General features: G+C 34.1%; 1 protein-coding gene across 13 annotated transcripts in view; it reads left to right on the top strand.

Moving 5' to 3' along the window:
- Positions 1-26,621, top strand: part of LOC145269026 (uncharacterized) — a 185,118-nt gene that overhangs the window by 10,106 nt on the left and 148,391 nt on the right. For 2 of the 13 annotated variants that reach the window (XM_080124601.1, XM_080124610.1), the window contains exon 2: positions 6,574-6,609. The exons of the other annotated variants lie outside the window; for them this stretch is intronic. In XM_080124601.1, coding sequence (XP_079980727.1) covers positions 6,577-6,609 — 33 coding nt within the window. In that variant the 5' untranslated portion in view covers positions 6,574-6,576. The remainder of the gene's footprint in view (positions 1-6,573; positions 6,610-26,621) is intronic. 13 annotated transcript variants of the gene reach the window in all.

The raw sequence follows: 26,621 nt of genomic DNA, 5'->3' as shown, positions 1-26,621 counted from the left end.
AGAAGATAATCATTAATCAGAAGGAACCACATCTTGCTTGTCACCACCATCCTGTCTACGGAGAAGAAACAGAAAATCAAAGGGCAGACAATCATAAGTTGTTTCATTGTAATGTTGAAATCTTTTGGGCATTCGGGCCAAGGTCAAAGTGTAGTATCTGTTCTGCAGATGCTACACTTAAGATAATTTGTACCAGTCAATGGACGGGAAACCCTCTATACTGGGACAATTTGTTTTGGTAGCCAGAGTATCCCCTTTTTGCCTACTTTTAGGGGAGCTGGTTTTTACCCCACATTAAAAACGGCCTTGTGCCTAATTTGCTTTGGTGGGGAAGCAAATGAATACCTTAAACAATTCACGTGACTGAAATAGGATTTAACTATTAAAACCGTTTAGCTTACAATTTACTTAAAAACTGAATAGCTAGGCAAGTCCTAAGACGAATTTAGAACTTATATACTACCTAGATTGTAATATCTACGATTCAAGAAACGAGGTCGCATGTATCTTCTAATACACACTATTTTTTTTTTTTTTTTTTTTTTTTTTTTTGTTTGTTAGGCTTTTCCGTATGTAAGCGAACTCAATCCGGAGCAAACAAAGCTCCCTAGCACTCGTGCCAGGAGGTCCAGAAAAGCAACGAGCTTTGAACAATGCGGGGAGAAACCCCTTATATCAGACGATTGCTATTCATTTGGACACTCCCCTTTTTATGGTGAGCTGGTTTTCCCCAACATCTTGTGAAAACGTTGTCGCATGATGTTTGACCTTATTAAATTTATGCACTTGTCACTTAACTTTTTAATTGTTAAATTAAAAAGCTTTTCAGTTCCTGTCCAGTTGTGGCTGACTGGTAAGATGTGGTTTTTTTTCACACTTTCTGTTCTACCTTTGTGTCAAGGGTTCGGGTTCAAGCCTACCTGCCTACCAAAACTTTTTTCTTTTACACCGACAAACACCCAGTCAAGGCCGGGCACCCATGCTAGTCTATAATATAAATCTTACCTGTCTGTTTAAATGTATGTATGTCTGCTGAAAACTATTGACAGAGGCGATGGATCTTCATGAGATGGGTATCGTTTTGAAGCTCGCCCTTCGGATGACAAATATTGAAAATTAGCCGAAAACATTAATTTCTTTACCTTCAACCGGGCACTTTTTTACAAGGAGGGGTTCGCTTTTTTTTTTTTTTTTTCCTGATATTTTTTATATTTCATCCTGTCTTTTCGATTGATTTAAACCTTCGCCACTTGCGGTTTGGCGATGGGTACAACGGTAAAGATGTCACTCCCCCCCCCCCAACGTTCTTTTCCTCCTTCGCACACTCCAAACACCCAGGCTAGTCTTAAATATTTAAAGATAAAATTAAATTAAAAAAAAAATTTTTTCCTACTTTAACGGAACCTTGGAATTCACCGTTTGACTAGTTGAGTATGCTGAAAACGAATATTACATTTAAATCTGGAGCAGACAAGTAGATTTCTGGATATTAAGACCGTTATCCAATGTAATCCCTCCAGTTTTCACTGGCGGCCATATTTTTTCCAACTAAACAAGTACTAATGCATGTTACAAAACATCCCTCCCCATGTTAAGAACAGCAAATACATTGGAAAAAGATATCTTAATATCCCGAAAACTATTTGTCTGCCCTGAATTTGAATGTGATTCATTTTCAGTGGACCTGAAAACTTAAGTCATTTTAAAGGCGAGTGTTGAATTGTCGTTAAAGTAAAAAAACTTAGCAAAATTGTTTTTTCTTTTACTCCTGAAAGATTCGGTATTGTCTTCCAAATTTGTCAAAAAGCAAAATGTTTCAACTCTTTCTATATAGCGGTGAAATGATTTGGGTGCCATCAGCTAGAATCGAAACCAAAACGTACAGCTTTCTAACTTCACTTCTTAGCCTCTATGCCACACACACACGGCTAGCTAAATAAAAAAAGTTACTAGCCAAACCCACATGATTTTTAGAATGACATCTTCGCTCTGACGAGTATGTAAATCAAAGGTTTTTTTTTTTTTTTTTTTCTTTTAAGTAATTCTAAATATACAACAAATTTTATGTTGATACTTTAAGGGTTAAACATAGTAACTTCAGATGTTTTTTTTTTTTTTTTTTTTTAAACAGCCTTTAAGTTTATTGTTCTATTAAACTTTTATTGTATAAATATAACTTTGTTTTTATATCAAAAAGTTGAAAAGATATTTTTCACTCGGTAGTGAGCTTTAGAAGATTGTCAGTGAAAGAAACACAATCGTCAAAAGATAAGCTTTTCATTTGTAGCCATTTTGAAAAATCACTCGCAAATATGCGCTTGCAATGTAGAACCCTTATTTATATATATATATATATATACACACACGCACATATTTGCAAAAATCAAAATGTAAAATAAGAAAATATGGTGTTATTTCCTCGTTAGTTTCGTCACCATTTGGACAAATTTAAACATTTTAAATATTCCAAAAATAGCTACTCTTCAGACACCAAAATACATTTGTCATATATATATATATATAAGAACTCTGGGATATGTCATTAAAAATTAGTAACAAAATACTGTGTGTGTGTGTATATATATATATATATATATATATATATACATACACACACACACACACATGCATGTATAAATGGCATCATAAGGCAGGGTAAATACTATAACCAGGGGTCTGAAAAACATTGTATTCCATATAACCTGAAAAAACGTATCCTAGGGCCATTATATTCTAGGTTTCTACTATATATAAACATATTTATAATCCCTATTTTTTTTTTTGTCCGGATGTTTATGAAACAATTGTAACACAAAGAAATACTGTATGGTGTTATTATTTTATATATATATATATATATATATATATATATATATATATTTTTTTTTTTGTTACAAAAATACATGCATGCTCAATTATGAAAACCAATAATCATAAAGCTTAATTGAGTCGATACATATTGACTTTGTTTTTATTGGTATATGAACATTACCATGATTCTGATATAAAAATTTTGGTTAAAAAAAAAAAAAGATATATAATCGATCTAATATATAAAAGACTGTCTCCATATTTTCAAACTTTATCTCCTCTGAAACTAAAGTCGCAGAGTGGCATTAGGGGCCTCAGATGATTTAAAAAAATTTTTTTTTTATGGACCGTTCTTTTGAGTCTTTAGTCAGTTATGGTTTTTAAAGGGTCAAAAATTGAAAAAATTCATACATTTTGTACATTCATCCAAGTTTATTTTTCATAACATTTGTATCATGTTACAGTAGTTATGTCATCAGCTTTGAATGCTACAGTTTTGGTTTCGATTCTAGCTGATGGCACCTAAATACTTTTTTTTTTTTTTTTTTTAATTTGGAAATCGCAACTCTATAATATACTAAATATGAACAAATTAAAATATTTAAGTGTATTTTACACCTGGCCAAAGCCCACCCTCCACTAGTGTGCATAGGGCATGGCTCAGGAATGAGTGGAAAGTTGTTTTGGTGTGTGTGTATGTATGTGTGTGTATATATATATATATATATATATATATATATAAAAATAAATAAATTAGTGCTGGTATGATTAATTGGTAAATGTGCTCATTTTATGATGCCAAAACCGATTATTTTATTTTTATTTTATTTTTCAAATAAAATTTTTCACTAGCAGTAATAAGACATTTAGTAATTGTCTGTATTTTTGAGATGAGGTGTTTTCATTGATTGAGATTGTCGGACTGACTTCCTCATCTTGATTGTTATCGTCACAACGTTTCGGCCGTTTTGCCCTCCGGCCTTCATCAGGTGTTTTGTATCGAACTGGGGGTCCGTTTGTTAGGAGTCTCGAACCCAACCCTTTATTATTATTATTACGGGGGTACCGTGTTCAGACTCCAGCTAGGCTCTGGGACATAGTTGCTGATTCTCAGTTTTGAATGTTACTAGTGACATGTGGCCCTAGACGTTGTATCAAAGTTTAGTTACCCAAAGGTGCTGAGTTCAATCCTGAACGAAGGCGGTAAAAAGTAACATTCAAAACAGAATCAGCAACTATGTCCCAGAGCCTAGCTGGAGTCCGAACACGGTATCCCCATAATAATAATAATAAAGGGTTGGGTTCGAGACTCCTAACAAACGGTTCCCCAGTTCGATACAAAACACCTGATGAAGGCCGGAGGGCAAAACGGCAGAAACGTTGTGACGATAACAACCAAGATGAGGAAGTCAGTCCGATAATCTCAATCAATAAGACATTGATTTTTAAACTAAAATCGATAGCTCATCATCTCGCCACAAGTGGTTTTTACGGGTGAGAAATATAAGCACATGTACCTTTTTTTTTTTTTTTTTTAAGATGGAATCGCCCGATCATTGAAAAGCAAGCAAGGTCCACAGAATTTTATAATTATATAGACCCAACATATTTCAGTGCTGTGGCGTCAGTTCTAAATATTTAAGAATCCTGTCTGCAATCCCTGATAGGCGAACAAACTTGTCAGAAGGCAAGTCCTGGGAGTACAGACTTCTGAGGACTAAACAGAATCATACGATAGCTTAACGGGGGTGGGGGGGTCACACCTTGACTGATTGTCAAGGATGTATCCTAGACTGCTACAAACGACACATGAGCTAAAATATTTGACAACTTTTAGCTTCTATACTCATCCTTCCAAAATTTCCAACTACAGACTGACTCTACAATTCTTTTAACATTAAAGTTTTTTATTTTATAGTTTAACATCTGTTGGTGCAAGTCTAGAACTCAACCTAATTAGAAACAAAAATACAGAAAAATCTATATGTACTCTTTATGGAACGAAAATGTCATATTCCAAAAATCACCTAAATTGATCATGTAGCTTTAATTAAAAAAAAAAAAAAAATACAAAACTGCTTGTTGATAGTAGATGGATCGTTATTTATTTTTATGCCGTTTTAAGCAAAAACAATATTACGTACTTAATTATGCCAGAAAATAGAAATATATCCAAAAATTTGAGTAGAAAGTGATTTGTAGTTCTGTAATTTTCACAGAAAATTGGGTAAAATCGCATTTTCTTAGACGTTATAAAGTAGATGGTAAGTCTAAACGCAAGGGACATAACTCCAAAGGAATTTTAGATTGTCATGGATGCAATATTTGTCTATAGCAATACTTTTTTTTTTTTTTTTTTTTTTTTTTTTTTTTTTTTTTTTTTTTTTTTTTTTTTAACACAATAGCAGTTCTGCTTGAATTTTTATAATTTCTGGATATTACTATTTGACATAACAATTAAGTATGTAATATTGTTTTTTCGCATAAATCAATATTTAAAAAATCGATTTGTCGACTTAACAAGCGCCAAAAGAATCCAATTTTATGAGGAAGCAAAATCGTGATCTACCATTTTTAATAAAGGGAGACGGCTGTTCGAATTACTAGTTTTTTTTTCAAAATCAACTTTGTAATGGTTACGATATACTATTTTACTGAAGATGGTAAAAATAAAGATTTTCTATAAAAAAAAAGATTAATTTACATTTTTGGAATATGACATTTTCGTTTTTGTGATGAGTACGTACATTGTCATTCCTTTAGCCTCCTGACATGCGTGAGAGAACTAACTGCTTTGATTATGGTTAGAATAATTTCGTTCTTGTACGTATGCAGCTGTGAAAACTGCAATAAAAAAAAAAAAAAATTGACATAAACGCAAAACGATATTTTACAAAAATAAAATGAAAACAAATAAAATACAAAGAAAAGGATGGGAGATAGACATAATAGCGACACCAGACACATGCGATACAAAAAAGTTTTTTTTTTTTTTCCAAGACTATCACGTGGAATAAGAAATGTGACTGTCGAACTGAATATATTAAAAACAAGGCTACCTAATACGTAAATCATGACCAATCAAATAAAGATTTTGGATTCTTACCTCGTTGGCACTTTTAGGAGCTAAAGAAAAAAAGAACTGCTATTACATTTGAAACTGGCCGAAACTATGGACGGACGAAGAAACGAAGCGACCTGGTCTCTCTCAGGTCTAATTTCAGAAAGGGCTTGGCATCCTTTCTGTGATATCACTTCCATTGACCAAATCACGACCCGGAAGTAGGATCACCTATCTTATTTTGCTTTTTAAGCTATATATAACACAAATGAATAATTATTTTATTTAAATATATTTATATCACTTTTTACGATATTCTAACTAGAACGATATTTTTCCTATCTTTTTTTTGCCTCATCTTAAGGTCCTATTTTATGGTGATGGATTTATTAGGGTTTGATATTCGGTATCAAAGGGCCAGAATACCAAAATCCATCTATCCTAAGAAATGAATCTGGTGGCAGCCACATAAAGTTTTTTTTTTTTTTTTTTTTTTTTTTTTTTTTTTTTTAATTAGGTTGAAGTCTAAAACCAATGTGGTTTGTTTTTCATGCCTGCAGCTGTTGGACAGCCATCTAACATTTTTGATGGATCCAAAAATTTTATTAAACCATAGATGGTTACCTATTAGTTTGAAATTTCTTATGACTCCTTAAACATTTGACACAAAACAAACTTTGCATTTTTTTTTTTTTATGTAGAAAATGGAAACTTGGAGAAAATGGTTTGGTCTGAAGGTTTGTAGACTAGAAAGGAAGAATTTTGGAGATTAACATTATTGGAGTTCTGCCCCCTTGTGTTGATTCTACTAAAACTGTTTCTACTGCTTTTAGCGATTTTTACATGCAGAGCGTGGAATGATAAAATTGTCGCCCTAAAGAAAACCCTGCAGCTTTAAAGATTTATTGAAAAACCAATTCAAGTAACTTGATTACGTAATAGTTGACATCTATTCAATGTAGCCACCTTCAATTACTATGTTGATACGGGTCCGGAACTGGGAGCATACCTTTTCCACCAAGTGCGAGTGGGAGCTCTGCCAATACTCGGCGAGTGGTGGCGATAAGGCTGGCTTTGTTGTTGTGGGAGGTCATGTTGGTGATATTCTCGACGCATGACCAAACAAAGTAGTCCAACAGGTTCAGGTCAGGGGGAGGAGGGGGGCAGTGAGAGAAGGGTACAAAGTCGTAGCACTCTTTCTGAAGCCAAGCCTGGCTCTCTTTGGCCACTTGATTGCACCAGGGGATCACCGTACTCTTCAGCACATGCAAGTACATTTTGGTGTTGACTTTCAAGCAGATTTGGAAGATGTGAGGTGGCATGATGTGGCCTGTGCTTAAAACCGCACCAAAGACCATAACCGTGATTGGAAACTTCGAGCTGTGCCCTCAAGTGTTGAAATTGTTCGGATTTGCATTTTGAGGGTGCGGGCAATGGTCCTGTTGTCATAACTTGGGTTGGTAAAAAGCAGGAGTTGTACAGTGGTGCGTCTTCGATCTCGCTTGTTAAACATTGTGTCACTTTCAGACATGATAGAAGACTCCTATCTTTATTGAGATTTGTACACAAGTGACCAAGTTGATGGTCTACAACACAAAAAAAAAATTCATCAAATGGAAATGGAATCATGTAGTCTTTAAGGCGACAATTTTATCATTCTATCCTGTATAAATTTGACGTAAAATAATCACCTAGTTCCAGGTTACCAGGCATTAATGATTATCTATCCTTAAAAACACTAACTGGTCTTGAAGGTGATCATTATTGCCTGGTAGGCGCTCAAGTGTTAAATTTGAAAATGAGTCCCCCCCCCCCTCGATATTGAATGAATATTAAAAAAAAAATATTAAAAATAAAACTACTTGATCAATTTATGTGATTTTTGGAATGTATTTTCGTTTCCTCACCAATAATACATCCTACAGATTAAAAAAATTTTTTAATGTAGGGTAATTCTGAACAAGAATCAAGTAACCTTCCCCTCTAAAATCCGATTAAAAATTTCAGACGTAATTGTCTAAAAGTTTTTATTTTAATAGTAAAGGGGGCAGAGCTACAGTTTTATCAAATGAATTTTGTCAAATCTGATTGTTGACATTCCCCGGTTTTGTATTTGCAATATTTGCAAAGGCAAACGAGTTGAACTATTTAACTATTTAACTGGTATATTAAAAAAAAAAAAAAATAACACTTAAAATATTTGTTTTTAATTGGTCAAAATGATTTACAAGTAAAGAAATTTGTATTATTAGACCAAAAGGTTTTTCGTCCTCTGACAAAGGAGGATTTGACTAGTAATTTACTTCCGTTCATCTATTCGCACTTTTCTCAATAACCACGCCTTGAAGTTTAAAAATTTTGCTTAAATATTAGTCATGGTGAAAGTAAATTTTTGCCAGAACAGATTTTCCGGGATAATTCCGGGAGCATTATACGGGTAAAATTGCTCTAAAATCATTCATTTGAACTTTTCTCGATAACCACACTTTGGATTTTAAAAAATTTTGTACAAGCATTTACTGCAGTTTTTGTAGTAAATCACGGTCAATTTTTTAGCATCGTTTTAGATGCTGGCATATATTAAACAGCTTCAAGAAATTCACTTCCAAAGTAATCAGGTTCTAGATATGACCTTAAACTATATCCGATGGTGAGGCCCCAGCTTGCGGGCTTTTGGGAGTGTGGAGCCACCCTTTAATTACCATTGCTCCCAGGTCCACTCTGATCTGAAGTGGTAGTACCTGTTAGGGTCCCAACTATGGGTTAAATAGAAACCGACTTGAAAAAAAACATTCTATTAAAAAAATTTTTCAAAATCACTGGATTCGGCATTAAATAACCTAAAAAAGGTTGATATGCGTAAAACAAAAACCTCCATCCAAAGTAATCAATCTGTGGCCAGGTTTTAAATTATCACTAGTTTCCTCTGGTTCATTTTTGTTTCCTCTCGTGTCTTTAAACTAAACTGGCTAGCTCAACTAATCCAAGAAGTCTATTCTTTCGACTTGACCGTACCTAGTCTCTCTAAACTGTCCAGATTTTTTTTTTCCTGGGGTTATTGGAAATATACCTGTCCTTAAGATTCGGATTACACATCAAATCGTATAATTTTATATCATTTCTCTCCATGCAAACATGTCCTCAAATGTTAACAGACCAGGTTTCACTTCCATAAATTATTACATTTGCCTCTTCCCTTGGTCAACAATGGTAATAACCTGTTCGTTAGTAATGACAAAAGTTCCCTGAACTTAAAAAAAACCTAATGGCTTGCTTCATTGTAAATCCCCTTGATCATTAAAAGCAGATGACTAACTGAAATTTTCTAATTTTTTTTTTTTTTTTTTTTTTTTTTTTTTTTTTTTTTCATATATTAACAATTTTATCTGATTTTATATTAATTCACCAATTTGCTCTTGGTTCTAAAACTTTAATTTTATATATATATAAAAAAAAAAAGAAGTTTGTATTTCAAAAGTTAGTATAATTAAAATTAAAAAAAAAATTGAAGTTTGAAAAAAAAAACGTTCATAACAATTAAATCTAAATTTTATTTTATTTTCAGCATTTGTATTTTGTAATTTAAATACTCTGTAATTGTTTTAATTTTTCTAAACTGTAAACTGCGAGCACTTGTACCCCCTTGACATAAATACTACCCCCTCGACAAGCAGCTAAATCTCACCCCTACTTAGTAGAGATCCCTAGATGTAAGAGCTTTCTACTCCAGTAGTTTCTTCCCCCAGAACTGCTAGACTTTGAAATTCCCTTTCGGGTCCCTGCTTCTCCGACTGTACTGACATGCAGAAGTTCAAATTTAACGTGAACCGACATCTTGCTGCCCAACTCCCTACATAGTACCCCTGTAGCTTAGGTCCCTGATAGTAACCCCCTACATCAAAGTGGCGATGTGCCTTGTTTGGGGTGAAAATGTAATAAAAAAGAAATACACTACAGAGCTAGTGAGGTAAAAAAAAAAAAAAAAAAAATAGAATTTAAAAAAAAAAACGTTAACAATTTAATCTGGATCTTAATTTTTTTTTTCTTTTTTTCTTTTTTTCTTTTCTTTTTTTTTTTTTTGTAATTTAACAAATATTCTGAAATTTTGCAATTTTGTTCCATTTTTTCTAAATACACTACAGAACTAGTGCGGTACTGTAGAAATTCTGCAATGCTTTCTAAATCAATCTGTATAATTTACGGTTTATTCCGTAATGTCTGTCGGTAGTCCTAAATAATTTGGATTAGTTCTCGTCTTTAGTTTTAATCATACGTTTCGACTGATGTAACCTGATCATAGAGTATATCTTGTCAAACTCGTGAATCTGTACTGAATTTCGAATGAAACTCTTTAATCCAGAGGTAGAATGATCTTGTTCTGTCAGCCATAATCAGGTAAGTCTCGAATAATTTTTTTTTTTTTGTCTACACTGAGGATTGATCGATCAACTTCAGTGTCATGTAGACCTGAATTAGTATTTTATCTGTTATGCCACATACCCATGGCTTAACGGATAAAGTGCTAGGTAAATTCAATCTTGGCTAATGGGCAAAAGAGCATGCTATCTCTATGGATTAAATAAAATGTTGGAACTTCTGTACAGATTAGTTGGACAAGATACATCGGAAAGGTTGGAGTTGGCATCAACTGAAATATGTAACATTCAAGCTGAGGATAGTCTTAATAAGCCAAATAGTCAATCCTCGTCTAAAAAAATTCAGTAAAATAGTAAACTTCTATATATATAAAAGCGAAAATGTACGTGTATGTTTGTGTCTGTTAAAAACTTTCGACAGACACAACAAAAATTCACAAACTCTGTATCATAGTGAAGCTCCATCCTTCGCTCCAAAAATATCGAAAAATTGGCTAAAAGCGTTCATTTTTTCACCCCGAAATCGACAATTTTCGACAGGGGTGGGGGTCAACAAAAACTGCTCTCTCGACCGGTTCTATGCATGCGTCAGATGACGTCATGACCTGATTTACTTTAAATCGTTGAAAAACTGAACAAATTTCATGCAAGTCGCATTAGGTCAGTTGATTAGCATGTTGGTTCATTATCTAAATGTTTTGGGTTCGAATCGTGATGTGAGATGTCATTTTTTTTTTTTTTTTTTTTTCAATTTAAATATTGAACCAGTGTTATTTAAGCTATTCTTCTCGTAACGTTCATTTTTCTGTTTTATTTTTACTTCGCTTATCCACCCCCGACCACACACCCCAAAACACCCGGGTACCCACAGTTTTTAAATTTTAATATCGAAACAGGCTTATTTAAGCCATTTTTTCACGTGTTCGTTTTTCGATTTTCATCGTTCGTTTGCCTTACGTTAGTGTTCCCCCCCCCGCTTAAGTGTTTCTCTTCTCTTTTCTCTTTTTTTTTTTTTTTTTTTTTTTTTTTTCTGCACTTATAACAAACAAACCTACGTCGTCATAACGCTCGACCACTTCCGGGCGCGCACCTGTCAATTTCATTCTTAAATAAATTCAAACCTCTTTCTGTAACTCATTCTGGCTGGCCGATTTTATTTTCAAGCTTCACCTCAGGGTTTCGGGTTCGATCCTAACATCCCCCCCCCCCGGGTTCTTTTTTATTTAACACCACACACACCGCTAGTTCTATATAAAAGGCAAAATTGTGTGTGCATTTTTTTCTGTATGTCTGGCAAAGCTGGGATGGTCACTCTTTCTTAGAACTTTTTATATAGTGTCTAAATTATATTTACAAAGGGAGGTCACGTCTATCTTTTATTTGAATGACTTTTACAAGCTATTTTCGTGGTATTTTCAATCCTCATCTAAAAAAATATTCAGTTTCTTTGGCTTTTCAGTATAACAGAAAGTGAAACTGAATCCGTAGAATCCAAACTACCTGGCACTCGTACTAGCGACGTCCACAAAAGTAATGTTCGATTATGCGGGGGGGAACCCCTTATATCAGACAATTGCTACTCTCCTCTACGGCGTGATGTTTGACCTCATTAAATTCACGCACCTGTTCCGTTAAGTTTTTAGTCGTTAAATTAAAACATTTTTCATTTGTGGCAGTGGGTAAGATACCTGTCTTTTTTTTTTTCCCTTTTCCACCTTCGCGTCAAGACTTTGGGTTCGAGCCTACCTTCCTACCAAAACTTGTTTTCTTTTACACCTTCAAAACACCCAGGCAACGCCAGGTACCTCCGCTAGTCTATAAATATAAAAGCAAAAATGTGTGTTTTCGTGTATGTCCCAGAAAGTTTTTTTTTTTTTTTTCCAAGAACCGATCGGTCGCCTCACAACTTAAAACTTTATATCGCGCCTAAATGATAATATCTATGAGTTAACAACCGGGGTCGCCTGTCTATTCAATTTCAAAAGATAAATATTCAACAATTTTCGATCCCCCGCATGTGCATTAAGCTTTTTCGTATAAAAAAAAAAAAAAAAGAGCAGCGAACACTCGCGGTAAATAAAACACTGCCCCGCACTCAAAGTGGACGTCATTAACTCATCAAAAACAGGCACCTGCCAAGTCGCACTTTTTTTTTTTTTTAAACCCAAAAACACACACCTACAAACATTCGGGCAATGCCGGGTAACTCCCCCCCCCCCCTGCTATTCTATATATAAAAGGCAAAAGTGACGTGCGCGTTTTTGTATGTCTGCGAAAGGCTTTGGAGAGGGGGGGGGCTCTCGACCACGTTCGTATTTTTTTATATACTCTCTAGATCGTAATGATTCACGGACGGACGTCTCTACATTTATTTCGATAGACTTTAAAAAAAAAAAAAAAAAAAAAATCATGCTATTCCGTCCTTTCACATGTTGGTTTGTCTTTCGTATAAAAGCAAAACTAATCAGAGCGAAATAGGCCGCCTGGCTTTCCGGCCGGGACCTCCAGAAATGCAATTAACTTTGATCAATGTGGGGGGAAAACCCTTCATATCAAACAATTGTTATTCATTTGAAGAGCTCTCCCTTTTCGGGGTGGGGTGGGGCGGGGCTGTTTTTTTTTTTTTTTTTCAACATTGTGGGGAAGCAAAATACGGCAGAAGCTGGCCTACAGTCAACCTTCATTCCTGTGTGAACTCATTTCTGCAAGTCAACTTAATCGTTAAATTTAAATGCTTTTCACTTCCTCTTGTGTCGTAGCGTAGCAGTAAGATCTCGGCTTTCCTTTCGCCCGCCTTCGCGTTACGAGTTCGAGCCTGCCTGCTTCCTATCACTTTGTCTTTTACACCTCCAAACACCCGAGCAACGCGGGGCATCCCCGCTAGTCATATATATATATATATGAGAAACAATCTCGGCGAATACCCATAATTTAGAAATTATGGGTATACTCTCTTTGCTTACAGAGATGGTTGGCACAAATTAATGGATACAGCCTCAAATTTTTAAGTGAATTCTCAAGCGCGCTGTGTAAAACCGAGAAAGTTTCATCCGTGTATCCACAAATTTGTCACTGTAATAAATTAAATTTTTTTTTCCCTATTCCCTATACAATTTTTTTTTTTTTTTTTTTTTTATTACCCTCGCCATTAATTTACGGTCTTTAGACCACGTTTTTAAATGATTTCTCCCCCCCCCCGTTACCAACGTTAATCTCGAAGGGTTGGCTGAAAGACGTCTCGATAGGTTTTTTTTTTTTTTCTCTTCCACCCCTTATCCCTTTTATCTAATTTATGCTTAGGAGAAATATACTTTAGAAGTTGGTCTTTTCGAAAGTTTCTTTTTAATGGTTTGTTTAAACTATAGAAAAAAACTAAAACCTCAGCAATTATGACACTACGTTCGATGTTCTTCAGAAAATTTCTTTAAAATTATGTATCCATAAAAATCTTATATATATAGGCAAAAACTTTTCCGAGTAGCATTGGATCAGGTTGAAACTTGTACATCCTGAAAATTCTCGGTCGAATAAGTGAAAATTCAGAAACGGTCAATTTCTAAGAAATATGATCGTTTAAAAGAAGGGAGTCACAAAAAAACTTTGTTTCTTTTTAACCAACTTTGGTAAACACACGTGCGTGTCTAGCGTGCTTTCTTGAATTTGTTTGAATAGAAAAGTTATTTTGATGTCGTGGATATCTGGGCAGGTTCATAACCTCCGGGCTTCATTCACATTTGTGGCCAGATGATTTTTTTTTTTAACATAGTTATTTGTCATTTTTGTTTGCATGGGCACTTGCTATTTTTTAAATTTTGCACAAATAGTCATGGTGCGTCCCGATTGGGGTATTGGAACTCTTATGAGTAGTATCATTAATGTGTGTCTGTATAGCAACACACATAGACAATAAAATGCTTTGGATAATCAGATTTCAAGGTTTTGCTAAAATAGTCTTATTCCAAAAAAACAGGTACTTGTACAGTTTAATCAAGACATTAACAAATGAAAATATCGAAAAAAGGTTATATTGTACGCATCCGTTTTGGAATGAAGTTCTCAAAAAAAAAAAAAAAAAAAAAAAAATTTAATTTGATAGTGTTTTTTTTTTTTTTTTTTTTTTTTTTTTTTTAACGAACGGTCTCTGCAGTGCGCTGCATTCAACATTGTAGCCGGTGCCTATTGTTTTGGCAATAGCGGCCTCACTCGTGTATGGCTTCCCCACCCCCAATGCTTTTTTTACAAAAAATTTTGAAATAGTGTCAGTGTTTAATAATTGCTATAATAAATGACTCATGAAAGGTTAGATCAGGAAGATGAGGTTGCTATGAGTAGGTAGATAGTAATGGCGATTTATTTACGTGGATGAAAGATAAAAATTATCAGAAACAAATGTAGGTTTACCTAAAGCTTATCAGAGTTTGGCAGGTACATATATCTGATATATCTAGGAAGCTAAATTTACTTGCATGGCCCCAGTTTTGAAGAATTTAAAACTCCTTTAGTAAACTTAAAGCTGCATACGTTTTTCTGTGTGATAGGTTGTAAAGGTAAAACTTGTGGAGAATGCCCTGTTTTACGCTTGTTGTAAAAATGGAATGGAAATTTAGATTTCGTTTCGTTTTAAATTCGGTACATTTTTACATTACGTCCAACTCCTCGTTCATATTTGACATGTCAATTTTTATAGGTTTTTGGGTATGCTGACAAGGATGGAATACTGCTGCCATATCTGGGCAGGAGCTGCTAAAAACAGCCTATCCTGCATTGACAGAGTACAAAATAGACTTCGTGGCTTAGTGGGGGATGCCCTTTTCTCTACCCTGCAACCTCTCTCCCACAGTAGAGACGTTGCGAGCCTATCCTTGTTTTATCGTTACTTCCATGGCAGGTGCTCGTCTGAACTCCAATCTCTGGTACCCCCTCGCCAATCTTTCACGAAAAACACCCGTCTAGCTGAAACCACTGTGAAAAATTTCCCCCACTGTGCCTAAATCAAAACGTAGATTCCATGAACAAAGCTTCTTTCTTAGAACTACATGCCTGTGGAACTCTGTTCCGTCTGCCTGCTTCCCAACTGACTACAACTTGGATGTCTTCAAGTCCAACGTTAACAAATTCCTAATGAACCATCCTCTTAAGTAAACACTTCATTAAATCTCCACACTAATTTACTGTACTTGCAATAACCCTATCCCTGAGTGGCTTCCGGGCTTGATAAGTGGTGACCACCATGTAAAAAAAAAAAAAAAAAAAAAAAAAAAATTCCGGAAGCCATTCTTAACATGGGGAGGTTGAGGTGTTTATTTATTGTAAACATACCAGAAAACCTATAGAAGTCGACATTTCTAATGTGAACGGTGAGTTGGACTTGGGTAAAAAAACAAAAAAAACAAAAAGGTATACCAAATTGACTTTTTTCGCTTAAAAATTAATTTTGTTTTTATTATCCATAAAAAAGTATGACTGTTGAATGTTATTTCGATTACTTTGGCTTTTGGGAGGTCCTGGATATGAGCTTAAACTATATCCGAATATCGATATATACATAGATATACCACCTTTTTTAGCAATTTTATAAGTTGAAGATCTCAACTATTGATCAGAATACAACAAATGAAGGCTCGTTGGAAAGGTAATGACCTGAATTGTGTAGTGAGCTATATGACATTTACCCTTAAAGTCGCACGTTAAGAGGATCATCCATCAGTTTTTTGGCAGTTTTTTTTAAAGCCATTAAATGTTTCCATCATAGTCATTTGTTTTCCTAGTTAAAAAATAGGATATTTCTCCAAAACCTCTGGCCTTGATGGAGGGAGACTGAAACTTGCTTCTATGGTTTCAAATGATCTGAAATAACAGCAAGAGGAGACTTGATTCCAAATATTTCTCGTATGTTATCTCCTCTCTTTGGTTTTCATACATAAAGTAAATTTTAGTGTACAAGAATTATTTGATACTGGAGATATTCATAATCGTACCCTATTTCCAAAAGAGGGGAGATATAACATATGAGAAATATTTGGAATCAAGTCTCCCCTTGCTGTTATTTCAAATCATTTGAAACTACAGCAAGTTTTACTCTCCCCTCCAAGTCCAGGGGTTTTGGGGAAATGTGTGTACTGTTTAAAAAAAAAAAAAAAAAAAAAAGTGTCCAAATAAAATGGAGATTTTCTAAAACGCTCTCCGAGGTGAAGACGCTATTTAATAGTATTAAAAAAAAAAAAAAAAAAAGTAAAGAAATCTAGGTGTGCGCAACTCTGCAAATCTTGGTTGTTTGCACATTGAGTGTTCTAGATGATATAGGGGTGGGAGAAAAACGGGGTTGGGGGTTGTGGATTTGTTTAATAAAAATAGCTAATTTATGTTGGGTCCCATACTGCATTTGGACAAGGTCTTTTATTTTATTTTTCTTTTATTTTATTTTATTTTTTTTTATTTTATTTTATTTTTTTTTTTTAATTTTTTTTTTTTATTTTATTTTATTTTATTTATTTATTTTATTTATTTATTTTATTTATTTTATTTATTTTATTTATTTTATTTTATTTTATTTATTTTATTTTATTTTATTTATTTTATTTTATTTTATTTTATTTATTTTATTTTATTTTATTTTTTTTTATTTTATTTTTTAATTAAAAAATTTTTTTTATTCTCAGCATTTAAATAATATGCCAGAGCAAATGGTTCTTTAGTTTCTACTTTCCTTTTTATCTCCTCTATGAAAACTTGATTAATGTGTGTGAGGGGAGAATCAAACTCCCCTAAAAAAGAAAGGGGGGGCACATCAAAGGCAATGGCAAAAACCTTAGGAAGACCTCCGATCTGTAGTGGAATGGGGACAAAAATGGATGGTAACATTCAATGCTGCCAACACTAAGCTTGTTTCCTTTAATAATCACAAGAAACTTTCTCAACCACCAATAGCTGTGGCTAATGATACATTACCTGAAAGTACTTTGTTCAAACTCCTTGGCTGAACGTTCACAGTGGAACGAATTGACACAGATACATCGAGGGTATTGCAACAGCTTCTGCAAGGAAGGTGGGCTCTCTCTACCATGCTAGAAAGTTATTTATGCCTAAAAGGTATCCTGTATCTCTACAAGGCGACCATTCGCCCATGTATAGAGTATTATCACATTTGGGCTGGAGCATCTAATACTAGTCTAACTCCTGGACAGGGTTAAAGAGTCGTGAACCTAATTGGCCCTGAACTGTCAGCTAGGCTTCAGCCTCTCTCATTGACGAAATGTTCCATCCCTCTGCCTGTTTTAAAAGTATTGTAATGGTAGTTGCTCCTCCGAACTACAAGCCCTTGTATTTCCTCGACGTGAAGACCTCGGACAAGCAGCAAAGTCTCACCTCTACACAGTATAGATCCCCAGATGCCTGAAAGCCTTCTACTTTAATAGTTTCTTCCCTAGAACTGCTAGACTTTGGAATGGAATTCCCTTCTGGGTTCCTGTTTCCCCGACTGCACTGATATGCTGAAATTCAAGTGTAATGTAAAGTCATCTTGCTGCTAAACTCCCTACATCGTGTCTCTACAATTATTTCCCCGATAGTAGTTCCCTACATTAAAATGGAACTGTGCCTTGTTTGGGGTGAAAATGCAAAAAAAAAAAAAAAAATAAAATAATAAAAACAAAAAACAAAAAAAAAACTTCAGTTTAGTGTAGAAATTCTGATTGAGGATGAAACGGTGCTAGTGCAGAGAGTGATCCGCGCTATTTTTTTAAATCGTATTTCCAAGTTTAATGTTTTTTTTTATTCAATTGTAAGGTTAAAGTACATAATAGGTACAAAACACCCTCGCCTTCCCATGTTAAGAATGGCTTTTTAAATAACATTATTTCAGCACGGATCAATAAGTGCACTAGTATCACAAAATTATACAGAAATCAGTTAGTTACAACTTTTCAGAAAGTTTTATAAAAATCCAAGGCATTAATTTTTTTGTGCTATTGCAGAGAGTGATCCGCGCTATTTTTTAAATCGTATTTCCAAGTTTAATGTTTTTTTTTATTCAATTGTAAGGTTAAAGTACATAATAGGTACAAAACACCCTCGCCTTCCCATGTTAAGAATGGCTTTTTAAATAACATTATTTCAGCACGGATCAATAAGTGCACTAGTATCACAAAATTATACAGAAATCAGTTAGTTACAACTTTTCAGAAAGTTTTATAAAAATCCAAGGCATTAATTTTTTTGTGCTATTGCAGAGAGTGATCCGCGCTATTTTTTAAATCGTATTTCCAAGTTTAATTAAAGTTTTTTTTTTTTTTTTATTCAATTGTAAGGTTGAAGTATAGAATAGGTACAAAACACCCTCCCCTCCCCATGTTAAGAATGGCTTTTTAAATAACGTTATTATTTACGTCCGGATCACTCTCTGCACTAGTACCAAAAAAATTCTTTATTAAATAAAATTAGGCACAATGCAATCAACTGGGAAGAGGGTAGTCGTCATACTCTATCCTATGCTTTGCCATATGCATTGTGACTAATTCATGCATTGTTTCTTTTGCCATTTGTCTTTATATACATTCCAACAATCGCTACGGATACTGCGGACCAATTAAAATAGTTTTAATTACACAAAAAATATGTACAAGGTGCCTTCAATACATTTTTCATATGCATTTTCATTGATAGTCTCGTTATTTTCACGTTTCCAAACCTTTTTGTGTGATTCGTCAAACTCTGGATCTCTCTGTCAAACTCTGGATCTCTCTGTCAAACTCTGGATCTCTCTGTCAAACTCTGGATCTCTCTGTCAAACTCTGGATCTCTCTGTCAAACTCTGGATCTCTCTGTCAAACTCTGGATCTCTCTGTCAAACTCTGGATCTCTCTGTCAAACTCTGGATCTCTCTGTCAAACTCTGGATCTCTCTGTCAAACTCTGGATCTCTCTGTCAAACTCTGGATCTCTCTGTCAAACTCTGGATCTCTCTGTCAAACTCTGGATCTCTCTGTCAAACTCTGGATCTCTCTGTCAAACTCTGGATCTCTCTGTCAAACTCTGGATCTCTCTGTCAAACTCTGGATCTCTCTGTCAAACTCTGGATCTCTCTGTCAAACTCTGGATCTCTCTGTCAAACTCTGGATCTCTCTGTCAAACTCGGAAGCTGCACATAATTTTGAACGGAACCCTATATTTAATCCACTGGAGCTTGCATACCCTCGTTCCGTCAACCAGGATTGGGTAGAATTCCTAATAAATTTGCAATTGCATTTTGGGTGTCTCCCGCACTGAGTATTTTAAGAAAAAACCTTGAACCTCAAGAAGGACTTGTGGCGTAATGGATAAAGTGCTTGGTGAAATTCATTTGTAAGTTCCACTTTTCTGTGGAATTAAGGGTAATTCCTCAGTATCGGCAACATTTAAAGTACAATTGCGATTAACCTTAACACATGAAACTTTAGTTCCCTTCGAAATAATCTACTTTTCGGAAAATGATGGGATCATTCTACTACTCCAGTAGATATCTCACTGCGGATGCAATTCTCTACCTATATAAAAGTCAAGTGTCCAAGGATGGAGTACTGTTGCCACATCTGGGCCAGAACTGCTAGAAGCAGCTTATTCTACCTTGACAGAGTTCAAAATAGACTTCATAGCTTAGTGGGGGATATGCTTTTCTCTTCCCTGAAACCTCTTTCCCCAGAAGAGACGTCACGAGCCTGTCTCTGCTTTATCGTTATTTCCATGGCAAGTGCTCGTCTGAGCTTCAATCTATGGTCCCCCCCCCCGGCCTGACTTTCACAAAAAAAAAAAAAACTTGTTTAGCGGAAACCACTATCAATAATTCCTCCCCCCACTCTTTATCTGTGCCTAAACCTAAACGTAGATTCCATGAACAAAGCTTCTTTTTTAGAACTGCACGCCTATGGAATTGTCTTCCGTTTTCCTGCTTTCCAGCTGACTACAATATGGTTGTCTTCAAGTTCAACGTGAACAAGTTCTTGATGAGCCATCCCCTTAAGTAATCCAATTTACCAAATTTCCACTAACAATTACTGACATGTTCCCCCTTGACCACTGTACACCCATTAACCTTTATCCTCGAGTGGCCTCCGGGCCTTGATAAGTGGCGACTCCTGTGTTTTAAAAAAAAAACAAAAAAAAAACACTTGTACTGTTTCAACAACTTTTGGAAGATTCTGTTGTGTGAGCATGTTAATGATTCTCACCTTTCATCTCGCTCGTATCATAACGACAGCCTGTAAGGTTACTTTAGAGCTTAGGATATAACCAAAAGTCGCAGAGAGCAAGGTCTGGACTATAATGAGGCTAAGAAACCATCTTGATGCCCGTCTTTGTCAAATAGTCTGTGACAAGGATGGAGTTGTGGACTGAAATCTTCTGCATCTTCAGTTCCTCACGAATAATTGTCTGTACAGTTCCCACACTGACATCAAACTGTGCACTATAGACACACAACGGTCCTTAACTATGAAATTCTTTATTTGGCCAATCAACTCTGGTGTTCTGACTTGCTTACTCCTTCCACACATCGGTCCTGGATATGACCTTAAACTATATCCAGTGGTGAGGCCCCAGTTTGCGGGCTTTGGGGAGTGTGGAGCCACCCTTTAATTACCATTGCTCCCAGGTCCACTCTGACCCGGAGTGGTAGTACCTGTTAGGGTCCCAACTATGGGTTAACTAGAAACTGATTTGAAAACAACAAATATATTCTATTAAAAAAATTTCTTAAATCTTTGGATTCGGCATTAAATAACCCAAAAAGGGTTGATATGCCGTAAAACAAAAACAACCAACCAACATTCCACACATTATCCCTCAGACTTCCTACCTTCCTTGAATCTCTTATACCATTCAAAAACTAATGCTCGATTCATGTAAGATGGTCCAAAAGCAATGTTTTCAACGTTAGGATTATCATAAGAGTTAACGAACAGTATCTATTCTGATGCTATGCGAGAATAAGGGTTAATGAGTGTACGGTAGTCAGTGGCACAATATTGTAGTAATCGTTAGAAATTTGGTAAATTGGATTACTCGAGGGGAAAGGTTCAAGAGCTTGTTTACATTGGACTTGAAGACGATCATATTGTAGCCAGCTGGAAAGCAGGCAAACGGAAGAGTTTCACAGGCTCTTGTCGGTGAACTGAAATCCTTCTAGACAGAGACAATTTTTGTTCCAATCTAGAGTGCTCTTTTTTTAAGGGGGGATGAATTTTACATTTAAAAACTGACCTTGTGTCTGTCCTTGTGGAGAGGCTAATGAATAAGGAACATTAAACGAAATTAGGTTTATTATTGGTTTAATAATTTAATGACAAACGATGCCGTGATAACCACTTGATTATTATGGTATTGTTTGGTCACTAGATACCTCCAACATGTGCCACAGACTTAGCCCCCTCCCTCCCCCATATGTAAAGTGATATATCTGTAATTTATCTTTTATGCCATTTAAAAGAAGCTTCAAATAAACTAGTAATCTATATCACTATAAAAGTGAATGTGTCTGTGTGTCTGTACATTTTCCTATGCAATAACTCTGTCAATTTTTAGTCTACAGACTAGAAATTTGATGTACAGGGTACTGAGATTTGGGAAAATCTTTGTAATCCATTTTTGGCCAGAAATTTGTTAAGGGGGTCAAAGTTTAACGATTTGACCTTTGAGAACTCTACCAAACTCCTGACAATTTTGGATCTAAACACTTGAAATTTTAGATATAGGTTCCTTGGACATGGATCTAACAATAACTTGATTTGAGCCCAAAGCAATAAATTTTAAGGGGTCAAAGTAAAAAAAAAAAATTTTTTTTTTTTCCCCCCTCAACATGCACCTCCAAACACCCGGCCAATGCCAGGCTGAAATGCTAGTATTTAAAAAAAAAAATTTTTACAGCATACGAAAATAATGAAAATATGAGACTAAAATCATATTTACATTATCGACGCCTTAAAACAACGTTCCTATGTAGTGATGTTTTTGAAGCCGTAAACACACCCATGTTTAAAAAATCCAGCAAAAATCAACTAATGGTCATATTTTCATGACGTTTTCGATACTTGTTCACTTTTAATTTAACTTATATTAAAAGTAGGTTTCGTTTAATATGAGGGGATATATATTATTTACGTGTTCTGCCTCCTCCCTCCATTTTTCATGTTACGGAAACTAAACAAAAACCTAGGTCTATAAAAATTGCAGCATTTTATAAAGCCGAAGTGTTTAAATAATTATATATATATATATATATATATATACACACACACACCATTACAGAATTTACTTGTCATTAAATGAAAAGTTCTTTATAAAAATAGCCCTAAAGTGCAAACAAATGAATTAAGATATATTATATGAGAGAGAAAGAGCAAATATTAACCTTTTTAAAAATATTAATTTCTGTAATTATTAAAAAAATAAATCTGTAGAGTAACACCCTTTTCACCCTCCCTCCCCATTGTAGTATTTAGGATGGGTTAGTTTAACAAATTTAGCGTAAAATAATCCTTTTCGGACCATTCGAGCGTTTTAGAGCAGTTAAGCAAAATTGTTGCCATGGGAGATCAATTCTTTTTTTTTTTTTTTTCTTCTACGTGTAATTTTACCATGGCCACGAAGCAATAGCTCTGAAATTGGTCAATTTCATTAAAATTTGGTATTTACATTAAGGTCTACCTCCACAATTTTCTTTTAAAATGACTTTTAGAGGTTTTCGACTATGCTGAATACGAAAATCACATTTAAATTTTGCGGAAACAAGTAGTTATCAAGATATAAAGACCTGTATTATGCACTGTAATACTCTGGCGGCCATGTTTTAAAAAGGTTTTTCTTTTGCGAGTTTTTCAGGTGTTCGCTGTTCACATGTAATCGCTTAAAAAGATAGAATCTTTTCCTGTCGATAATTTAACTGAGGGTGTTATCGATACATTTATCAAAACTTCAAACGTTTTTCATGTCTCGCTGCAAAGGTTTAATCTGAAAGCCGTTCTTAACATGGGGAGGTTGGGAGTAATACCCCTAAAAGTCTTAAATGGGACAAGCAGCCCACATTGGCTTTTTCCTTTATATATATATATATATATATATATATATATATATATATATATATATAATGTAAAAAAAAAAGGAAAAGCCAATATATATATGTGATTTAAAGTTAGATATTTTTAGTTCTCTTTAAATAGCTTTCAGACCAAGATCACAGTGTAGTATCTGTTCTGATATTGGTACACTTCACCTTTTGTCCTCGGTCAGTGTGAAGAAATCTTTCATGACTGAGACAATTTTATGTTCCTATCCAGAGTGCCTCTTTTTGGGAGCTGGATTTCCCCACATTAAAACACAACTTGTCTAATTCTGCCCTCGTGGGGAGGCAAATAAATGGCATCTTTTGTATTCACAAAACTTACAAAACATTTGACTTTAAGAATTTCAAATCAATTATTCATAATTGATTATTTAAATCGAAGTTGCAAAAAAATGTTATTAAATTAAATCCACCAGAATGCATGTAAGTTTCTTCGTAAACAAGTTAATCATTTTAATCTTAATAGTGGAAGCAAAAAAAAAAAAAAAAAAAAAAAAATTCGTGACCCTTCGAAATTTGAAAGGGAGTTTGAAACCTTTAGACTGTCCAATTAGCCATTTAAACTGTCTTTTTAAAATTCAAAGCAAATCTTCATTTAAAAGATTGAAAGTTTTGGAAGCCATTTTTTTGTATCCAATCATTTATTTTTTGTTTTTGTTTTTTTATTAAAATATTTGTACCTGAACGATTATAGGTTTATGACAATTTAGTTAAATTGATAATTTTATAATTTAATGACTAAACGATATCGTAAACTTTTAAAAAAATAAAAAAGTATTAGGCAATAATTCTGGTTACAAAAACAGATTTTTTTTTTTTTTTTTACTTTTTAAAATTTTGTAATTTTTAAGTTCTTATTGCATTTTATAAAATCTTTAATAAATAAAATCTTTATTTGCTTAATTGAATTTTAAATAAATCTAATTATCGTCTGGAGAATGTTTTTATCTGTTTATATTTTGAAAGTCTTTGCTTCGTTTTCGCTTTTTTTTTTGTACGTTCCTATTTTTAACACCAACCGTTTTCTACACATTTCGGTTTGTTAAGTTTATTTTTCCGTGACATCGTTTTTAAAAATAGATATTTAAACGAATTTATAAGAAATTAAGCAATTTTATTCCCCATACAAAAAGATGCGGGTTGTAATTAAAAATATAACTTATATTTTATTATCAAATTTTTTTTTAAAAAAAAAAAAAAAAAAAAAGGGGAAAATCAAAAATGTTTTCGTTTCGTCGACTTGTTTATTCCGTTGTTGCATTCCGTTTCGCTTTTTTCTACAAACACATGTTCAACAAAAACAGTTGGCTTCTCTTCATGCTAAAATTGTTTACAAAAAAAAGGTTTGTGCCGTTTTTTTTTGTTTGTCTGTCTTTATATTTACATATAAACAATCCTTTGTTGTATTTATTGTAGACTTGACTCTGTTTTTGTTTTATTTCGTTTATTTCAAAATGTCGACGAGTTTTAAAACGGACCATTTACTTGTAACAACTAAAAAAAAACCCAGCTTTTGTGGTCTTTAAAAAAAACCATTTTTTTTTAGGGGGGGGGGTTGTTGATATTAAATGTTTAAACTTGATTCAACTCTAATTTTTTTTATGGCGATTTTAATAAACGTAGACGAATAAATTGTTTTTAAGGTCTTTAAAACTAAATTAAATCTAAAAAGAAAAATGACGAATAAATTAGTTTAGCAAGGAATTAAATCGTTTCAAAATCTCTGGTTTTGTTTTTTTTTCATACGTACACAAATTCGTGTCTTCTATACGAGACATATTTTTGTTTTTCTTTGGTTTATGAGCACATTTGAACCGTAATACTTGACGTTGGCCTCTGATTTATAATCAACAATAATCGTCTAAGTGTTAAAACATGTCTTCTTGCAGCCACGAAAAAGTCACTGTGGCGATCATTTAATATATATATATATATATATGTATGTATCTATATGTGTGTGTTAAAAATAAACACATATACACACATATATATATATGTATATATATGTGTGTGTGTTAAAAATAAACATGTCAAGGTAGACACTTCAAATCCTATTTAAAAATGTTGGTACTTGTGCGCTTTCGTAATGTTTAGAAAGCCATTCTTAACAAATTCGTGTCTTCTATACGAGACATATTTTTGTTTTTCTTTGGTTTATGAACACATTTGAACCGTAATACTTGACGTTGGCCTCTGATTTATAATCAACAATAAAACATGTCTTCTTGCAGCCACGAAAAAGTCACTGTGGCGATCATTTAATATATATACATATATATATATATATATATATATATATATATATATGTATCTATATGTGTGTGTTAAAAATAAACACATATGCACACATATATGTATATATGTGTGTGTGTGTGTTAAAAATAAACATGTCAAGGTAGACACTTGAAATCCTATTTAAAAATGTTGGTACTTGTAAGCGCTTTCGTAATGTTTAGAAAGCCATTCTTAACATGGGGAGGATGTTTTCTAATTAAATTCTCTACTTTCGCTTAATATAAGATCTCGTAAAACTTGAATTTAACTTGAAAATACTATTAAAAAAAAACAAAAAAACAGTGCGGTGCGGTAACAAAAGTGCATAAGCACCGAAATGTTATTACTAAATTAAATCCACCGGAATGCATTTAAATTTCTTCGTGAGCAAGTTATATTGATCCTTAATAGTTGAAGCAGAAAAAAAAGACAAATATTGTTTTTCTTTGGTTTATGGACACAATTGAACAGTAATACTTGATGTTACCTCTGAATTATAATCCTCGACGATAATAGGGTTTTAATCGGCAGTTTAAAAATGTTAAAACCACTTTAGTCAGGAAGAAGTCACTGTGTAGCGATCAAACAAGAATGTAAAAACTATATTTGAATATAAGTTTATTCAACAAGGGTACAGATTTATTCAGGGGTATTGGGTAAGTGGGGACTCTTTTTGCCATGGCATTTCGAAGCCGAATGCTTCTCGTCAGTAATGCAAACGACACCCCTCCTGTATCACAGGAACCACTTTTAGCCCCCCCCCCCAAGCCATAACTATCACTTGACGTCACATCCCTATCATGTTACCTAGCACCTTCTCCACTCTTCTGATGAGAAGCATTAGGTTTCGAAATGCCATGGCATAAAGATTCCCCCACTTACCCAACCCCCCTAAATAAATGTGCACCCTGTTGAATAAATGAATATATAAGCTACACAATATTCTGCGTTTCATTCTCGTGAAAATTCATGTAGGGTAAGCCTGACGAATTCTCATGAGAATGAAACGC

Source organism: Euprymna scolopes, chromosome 45 (assembly GCF_053919585.1).
Source record: "Euprymna scolopes isolate OS-2025 chromosome 45, ASM5391958v1, whole genome shotgun sequence".
In the NCBI taxonomy this organism is placed as follows: domain Eukaryota; kingdom Metazoa; phylum Mollusca; class Cephalopoda; order Sepiida; family Sepiolidae; genus Euprymna; species Euprymna scolopes.
This window is presented reverse-complemented; position numbering and strand designations above follow the sequence as displayed.